General features: G+C 37.2%; 1 protein-coding gene across 10 annotated transcripts in view; it reads left to right on the plus strand.

Annotated features, from left to right (window-relative positions):
* Positions 1-7,514, plus strand: part of RAB27A (RAB27A, member RAS oncogene family) — a 36,256-nt gene extending 28,742 nt beyond the window's left edge. For all 10 annotated transcript variants that reach the window (XM_075764103.1, XM_075764104.1, XM_075764108.1 and 7 more), the window contains 4 exons: positions 451-536; positions 1,309-1,412; positions 2,161-2,284; positions 4,964-7,514. In XM_075764103.1, coding sequence (XP_075620218.1) covers positions 451-536; positions 1,309-1,412; positions 2,161-2,284; positions 4,964-5,162 — 513 coding nt within the window. In that variant the 3' untranslated portion in view covers positions 5,163-7,514. The remainder of the gene's footprint in view (positions 1-450; positions 537-1,308; positions 1,413-2,160; positions 2,285-4,963) is intronic.
* The last annotated feature ends 570 nt before the right edge of the window (positions 7,515-8,084 follow it).

The following is an 8,084-nucleotide window of genomic DNA, read 5'->3' on the forward strand; positions in this document are numbered from 1 at the left end:
TGAGTATATTCTGTTTGCTAATGAGGTTCTGTTAGTGGTACAAATATATTGCCAGATTGCATGATACAATTGTTGCTTTCTTATAATTACATTTTAATTTGAACATGATACAAGATAATAGCAAAAGATAGAAAATCAAAATACTAAAATTAAGCTTGCCTAATGAAATGTAATGGCTGTTTTAAATATCTGTTTTGAGTCCATAGACTATTGGATACTGTTTTTTCCAGTTTCACTTTTACCTTTATTTTTAAATATTCAATTGGATGCAAAATTAAAATGCAACCCATATTACTTTTGTCTTATAAAACAGAGGGATTGAGTTGTAGTTGGGATCTTTGCATTGGCAGCACTAGTTTTGTTACGTTTAATGACTTTAAATGTCGGTTATTTTGCGTTCAGTAGAGGCTGGACTGCTAACGCTCAGTCTTGCAAATTTGCCTTTTACAGGTGTATAGACCCAATGGGCCAGATGGCATTGGTGGCAGAGGACAGAGGATACATCTTCAGCTCTGGGATACTGCAGGGCAGGAAAGGTATGTTCCACGCCCCCCATCTAGCAAGTAAGGCAGTTGTCATCAAGCTAGATGCAAATGGAACCGAGTACATGAATTCTCTTTATTGATCATTACGTTTTAGTTGTATGACTCGATGAGAAAGTGCACTTACTTTAATTTTAACAGTGAGGGAAAGTTTCCTATAAATAACCATTAAATTGCAACTGTATTTTACAACTACAGAACATTAAAACTGTAAATGTTGCTTTTTGTCTTTTGGAAACTTTCACTTTATTTCTTCATGGCTGATACATATAGATGTTTTTAAAGGTCTTCTTTTTTCCGTTTTCCTTAAATTTCTGTAAATATGTTGAGGTCTTGGGAAAGTCAGGTGGATGAAGTCACCTCAAAGGATGCTTTTCTATTTGTCTATCAAAAGACTAGCATCCTAGTAGTTGATAGTCTTAAAATCAAGAACTGATGTGTATAGGGGGTAAATTTCTGTTCAAAGTTTGAATTTAATTCTTATTTTAATTTCTGAATCCTGATCAAGTCATGCTTTATAGTAGAAGACTTTATCTAAAGCTCTCATGCTCACATGAAATGTCTCCTTGACTTCCTTAGACCTTGGGTAGGCCATAATAATGTTAGCAGTTCTTGTTATCCAGTCTCTAAATCAGAAAAACAATTATGATAAATATTTCATTCTAGTTAATTCAGTCTTAAATTACCTCAGTTTTATGACTGTATGCAATTATATTTTCAAAGTAACTTGTCAGATGAGCCAACTAATTTCACTTTGCTGGTCTAGGTTTCGTAGCCTGACAACGGCTTTCTTCAGAGATGCCATGGGATTTCTTTTACTCTTTGATCTGACAAATGAGCAAAGCTTTCTGAATGTCAGAAACTGGATAAGTATGGCATTTATTTTTTCTCTTTCTTTCTTTGCATGGGTCGGGAGGGGACTATGTAACTATGGAGTCTCACTGGGAAACAGAACTGAAAATACTGGGTTTTATAGCTTTCTCAGTAAAAGAAAGTAAATGTTGCATTCATAGTTGTAATAGGTGCTATTACAATGGTAGCTTCTAGTGCTTCCCTGAAATTCAGCTGTGCCTGCTGAACTTGAATCTTAACCTATATAAAAGCAAGCTGAGAGAACATCATATCTCAGGCTCTGGTGATATTCAGTAATTTAAGTGTGTGGAAAGCCTATGCAAAACTCTGTTTTGACTCGCCTGAAGCTTTGTCAGCAAACCTTAATGGAAGGCAAATGTTACTAGGCTGGCGTATCTAGGGAAGGGAGTTCCCAAATGGCATCATCTGTCAGGAGAGGGAAATATATCCTTTCCTGGCAGCTCACTGAAGATGCTTGGTGAGGACAGCTTCTTAAACTACAAATACACAGTTACCGTGCTAACTTTGTCAGGCTTCTGCTTCCCTGGCTTTTTCACTGGGTACATGATAGTGGATGTCCACCCGTTCTCTGGCTCCTCAGTGCAATAGCAGAAGTTCTGTGAGATAACAGAGAACATACTTGTTTTCTGTCTTTCAAAGAGTCATTTTCTTAAAGGACTTTGTGTCCCCTGAACTGTGTTAGTGTTCTTAGTGAGCTTTATGTGTGACAGTAAGTTGTGACCCCTATTCATGTTGTTGCTGTTAGGTCAGCTACAAATGCATGCATATTGTGAAAACCCTGACATTGTATTATGTGGAAACAAGAGTGATCTGGAAGACCAAAGAATGGTGAAAGAAGAAGAGGCTAAGGAACTTGCAGAAAAATATGGGTAACTTCCTTCCTTCCAGTCATTGCTGTGTTTAAAGCAGAATGAAACGTTTTCTGTAATGCATTTTCTGTATACTGAAAGGTTATTGTGAGTATAAGCATTTTAGACTGCTTAACTGCCTGGTATGGTATCTTTTTTTTTCTGTCAGGGATTAAGGTTTTCTGCATTGTCTAAAAATTCATATTTAGTATTGCAGTAAACTTGCACTGGAGATTGGTTAATCATCTTCTTTCCTTGGCAGAAAACAAAGTAAATTTTCACAAACATTCTGGAAAAGAGATAGAATTTAGATGGAGAGGCAGGTGAATGATGAGGGTCTAATTCTTTGCTCTTGCCTGTGCTGAGGCTTTCTATAGGGCACAGAAAACTCAGGTCTCTTCAAAGTAAAATCCAAAAGAGCATTTGGTGATGTGATGAGTGTCACATCAGATTTTAGGGAAAATAAAAAATAATACCAAGCAACGATATCCTAATTTACAAGCTGAGTTGTTTTACAAAAGTTTGTTGTAGTGTAGCTGTTGTGTCTGGCGTGGCCATGGAAACATGTGGCCTCAGTTTCTTTGAGAGCCTTGGGACCCGCTCACCAGCGTTCAGAGAGTCTGCTTACAGAGTGCCGGGTTCCCACAGAAAAGCAGTTCTGACCCAGCCCATGATTCCCCAGTTCTCTGCCCCCTCCCCATTCAATCTTTCCTCAGCTGTTCAAGCAGTTTTGTTAGGACTGTACCTGAGGTGAATTCTTAGTGACTTAGCCTCAAAGAGGTCAGCTGTGTTTTGTTGCAGGCCTCTACACTCTCAGAGACTCCCAGGGAATCTGAAAACCAAGTCAGACCAGCAGGAAGACAGGTCAGCCTTGCCCTTCCCCTTCCCTACAGGCACAGGTCATGTGTCCCTAAAGGAACAACGTGAAATCTTTGTTCCTATTAGATATTATTTAATCCAATAGTACTCTTATACCCCTCTTAACTCTTCCATGGGTCTCATCTCTGGATTACATTTGCATTTCAGTGTGGATCAGAAGTGTGCTTTCGAAGCAAATCTTCTGATCCATTTATTGTGGTTTGATTCACATAGTGGGGCAAATTTCTAGCATGTGAACTGGATTCATTCTCAGTTGAAAAGTAAACTAGATGATGTGCTCCAACCACTGATCTGCGTACAGTCCAGAGAAATAGATTAGAGCTGGTCCATAGCAAAGCCCACAAAACATGCATAGTGTGAACACTAGGTCCTCTGTGCTAACTGCCTTGCATCTGCAGGTCTAGTCCTCCTGTGCCATGCTGTTTCCTATCACATAGTCACAAATTAGCTTTCCTTGGCCTTGAAGAATCATTGGAGGCAAAGCAGAAGCAATCTGTCTACTAGTGACAAATGGGTTTAGTGCAACATTACCTTGTTACTTTTTCCTTCTCCTGTGAAAATGCTTGTTCGAAGTCCATGTCAGATGACAGCAAGTGCATAAGGTACTTGAACTAGCTGCTTGTGAAGGAGCAAAAACTTTTAAACAGCAGCAGATGGCATGTGGCCATTTCTTAAAGATTTGAAAGAGATCTCTTTGCATGTGACTTCCGGAAATAATTTATGAAATGCTTATCTTTGCAGCTGAAAATGCCAACTTAATTTAGGAATAGGGAGTTAAAAGTCAGAGTTATAGATCATGTCCAATCTGTAGGCAGTTACAAAGTTCTCTGTCCTGTAGAGATAAGACAGGATAGCTGCTAGGAGTCACTTACTCCTGAGGGGAAACAAGATAAATCTTGCTGCAGCTAACAGTGTTCTGGTAACAGAAGTGTGAGATAGTGACTATCTTTCTTCTGTGGAAAGGCCTTGTACTGGTAAGTGATCTATTTTGAAAAGGACTGCAGGAGACCTGCACACTGAGACAGTAAGATAATATTTTTGACCACTCATTGAATCTGGCAAGTTAAGTAAGAAATACTTAAAATTGTGAAGGATTATATCAGTCGCTTGGGGAGTAACACTAGTGAAGCTGCTCCAGCACCACCCTGTGGCACTGAGCACAGAATGTCAAAGCCTACAGACCTGCCATTGAAACATCCTGACCCATAACAATAATGAAAACTAGCAATGTGTTTTCAATACCAAGATGCCCAGAAGTTTTTGTTAACAAAGACATAGGTGGTCTGAGCACTGAGATGTACTTATTTTTATTTAATGTAAGAGAGTTTATAGTTGAGGTGTCAACAGAAGAAACAGTCTCCTTTTGTAGAGATAAGAGTACCACATTAGGAGTCTTTACTGCCTTGTCTGCTGGGGAACTTCCATATGAGCATTCCCTCTCTTGCAATGACACCCTCGCTGATGTAGATAGAAATCAGTAAGAACACTTATGCACGCAAGGCCTTATAAAGTAATTGCATCTCTTGCAGGGAGTGGAGCTGAAAAAAACCTCAGGAGCATAACTTTGGGAACTCATACTGACTGGTGCCTCTGTAAATTGTGGACTCCATGATGTCCTTATCCTTCTGCCCTACCTGCAGTCAGCCATTTCATTCATTTATTTTGCATTTCAGACCACTGACCACTTAGTGTCTTTCTGCTATGGAGTAGCAGTAACAGTGTTTGTGTGATTTCTAAGTACACGGCAGTAATCATGTTTTTGTTTTTTCTCCTATGAGTGTAAACTCTGTAATGTAAGTTTGTGGATTTTGTCTTCTGCAGAATACCGTATTTTGAAACCAGTGCAGCTAATGGGAATAATGTAAGCAAAGCCATTGAAACTCTGCTTGACCTCATTATGAAGCGCATGGAGCGGTGTGTGGATAAATCCTGGATCCCAGAAGGCGTAGTGCGCTCCAATGGGCACAGCTCTACAGAGCAACTGAATGAGGAGCAAGAAAAAGGCAAATGTGGCTGTTAACTCCGTTACAATTAAGTTTAATGTATATGCTAAAGTATAGTACAGTTGCAGCTTAACTGTTTAACTTAATGGACAAATCATATTGTGTAGTTACCTAATGAGCTCTATTAATTCTTGATACTAATTTTTGGTTTTTTTCCTCTCAAACTATTGAACTTTACTTCCAAGTTACGCAGTTTATTGGTGATAGGACAGAGGTTTAATTTGCTGTAGCACTGGATATTCCTCTAATTCTCTACTTTGGAGGGAAGGGAAGGAGAGGACTTTTCATTACCAAATTTAAAAACATCTCTCTCTATGGGCAATAAGAAAAGGTAGGCTTCTGAATTGAAGGATCTTCAATTGCTCTTTGAAGGCTCTATTAACTACACATACTAGGTATTTAGGTTAGATACCGTGACAGCTCTTAGTCTCTGCTAACAGCAAGCTTACCAACATGGCTCTTGGTTTTGAATAGAAATATTTAATTATTTCATCAATCAATAACAATCTTGAAGAGCAAATCCTGTGTTTTCCACAAAAGCCTGTGAATAACTTTTCATTGCTCTCTCAAACCATCAGTTTTTAGTGATGAAAACCAAAAGAATGCTATTCTATATGGAATAAAAAACTACAGAGAAGCACAGGGGTGCATATGTAGAGCACTTTGGCTATGTCATGAAATTGAACATGTAAACTACAACTGTACTATATAAAATATATCCAACACAGCCTATGAGACCTCCTGACATAATTTGAATGCATATACATATTTTTATATGTAAGTGGCATAACTGTACATCTGTTATGTTTCTTTTATGCTACCACTCGTGCTTTAAACAGGAATGCAGGGCAACCTAGATGTCAGCAAAATTTCATCGGAGCTAGTGCTTTGCACTAGATTTGTTTTACCAAACAGAGATTTGGAATGTTTCTTCAAATTTGGATTGAAAAAAAGAATGATGATTGTCTTCTGGTGAGATGCAGCTGAGATACTAGTTCTGTCTAGATCAGTATTTCTATAAATTTAAAATGCGTATCTTATTCTGCCAACCTTTGTGTCCTGTACATCTTGGTTATCATATATTCATTTATGGCTTGTTTATTTCCCTTAGGTTGTATTTTAAAAAGAATAGAGTTGCTTTTCTCTCTCCCCCACTCCCCCTGCCCCCAGGTCACATGAATGTCAGTTTTTTGTTTCAGTGGATCATGTTACTCTCTGATCATTTTTATTTATTCATACAACCGAAGGAACAATCAGTATTTTTTGGGTCTTTTTTCCAGATTGATTTATAAAATGTGCTTACCAAACTGTTTTCTACCCTGGCAGAGGTTGTATAACTCTAAAGTATTGCCAATTAAAGTCATAACATGCCAAATTGAGTCTTTTTACAGATTTTTCCATAGCAGTTTGTTTACAAAACTCCAAAGCTATTACTTCTTTAGAAATTATGTATTTATTTATTTAAATATTCTAACTTCTGCAATTTCAGGCAAACATTGATACTCGTTATGAACATGAACTGCAGCATAACAAATTTTTTGAAGGACCAAAAATGTTTCTAGAATAGGAGCTAATAAAAAAAAAATAGTTTATGTAGTCTCTGGTTATATTAATAAATGAGTAAGTGTTAAAAAATGGTTTTTAAATATTTTACAAAGTAATGCATTATTCTTTAACAAACACAACATGTTAATATTAGATTTTTATCACAGTCTACACAAAGTATTTTAAAAGTGCAATATAATTTGACTGTTCTGGGGCTAGGTCAGAGATTAAAGCAATTTATATTGAATAAATATAGGGTTTTTCCTACTATACAATACCAAGATTCTAAAATGGTGGTGGACTGGAGTTACTGTAGTTGAATTCAGAGTGCCTTTTGAAGTTACCATCACGTTTCTGACCAGTAGAGTATCAAACTCTATTGTAGGACACAATACATTTTAGTGTACTTCAGTGTCTGAGTTTGTTTTAATGTAACTCTCTGCTTTTCGGAGGGTTGCAGTGGAACTTTGTCATGCATTAACTTCAATGGGAGGTTTTGTGCTTACAGTTCCATCCAGTTGCTGAAAACAGTAAGGATTATTGCAACAAACTACTGAGCTAAGTGACTACTGAAATGGTGTAAAAATATTTCCTTTTGAATACTTATGTTTAGATTGGATATTAAATATTAAATACTGAAACTGTCATATTTTTGTCATGCATATTATATGTAACTATTTACTATATAAAGAGAGTCTACATAAAATTGCTTTGATGTCAGCCTTTGAAATGTGCCATAAGATCTATGTGTTTGAATTATTCCGTGAAAAAACTTTTGTTCCCTTTATAGCTCTCATGAGAAATCACAGTAAATGTTTCTTGACATTCTTACTAGTCTAGCACTGTTTTTTAAAAAAAAAAACCTAAAAAACAAACAACAAAGAAGAATTTTCATGTGATGAGAAACTGTTGTTTAAAGAAAAGTTGTTTCCATCCAGTGTCAGACGAAAATTTTGATCTGTAACAGAACATTTTGGAAAGGATTTCCATCATGATGCTTCATCCCAGGATTTCTTATAAAATAGTTAGATATTCCTGATCTGAACCTTGTCAGCATTTGTTGAACTGAATTGTAACATTTCCTGTTAGTTCAGTGTCAGTCTGTGTCCTTCTGCACTGTCCCTGTATGTTACGGGGTTTTTTTTAGTTCAAATGTGTCTAAGTTCTCTTCTGTGGCCTAGGTACTTCTTGATGTTCCCCTCTGGCACAAACTGAACCAGTTGGATGGGGGACTGATGCATCCTGGGTGATGCCAGAAGGAGCTCAAACCCATAGAAGAAAATAGAGGCAATACTTCTGTATTTGTAAGAAGGACATTTGGGAAGCTGCTAATGTGAGCATGTAGTGTGTTCAGAGCAAAGGGAATTAAGCAATACATTTTGTAAAATGCTTCT

This window comes from Balearica regulorum, chromosome 12 (assembly GCF_011004875.1).
Source record: "Balearica regulorum gibbericeps isolate bBalReg1 chromosome 12, bBalReg1.pri, whole genome shotgun sequence".
NCBI lineage: Eukaryota > Metazoa > Chordata > Aves > Gruiformes > Gruidae > Balearica > Balearica regulorum.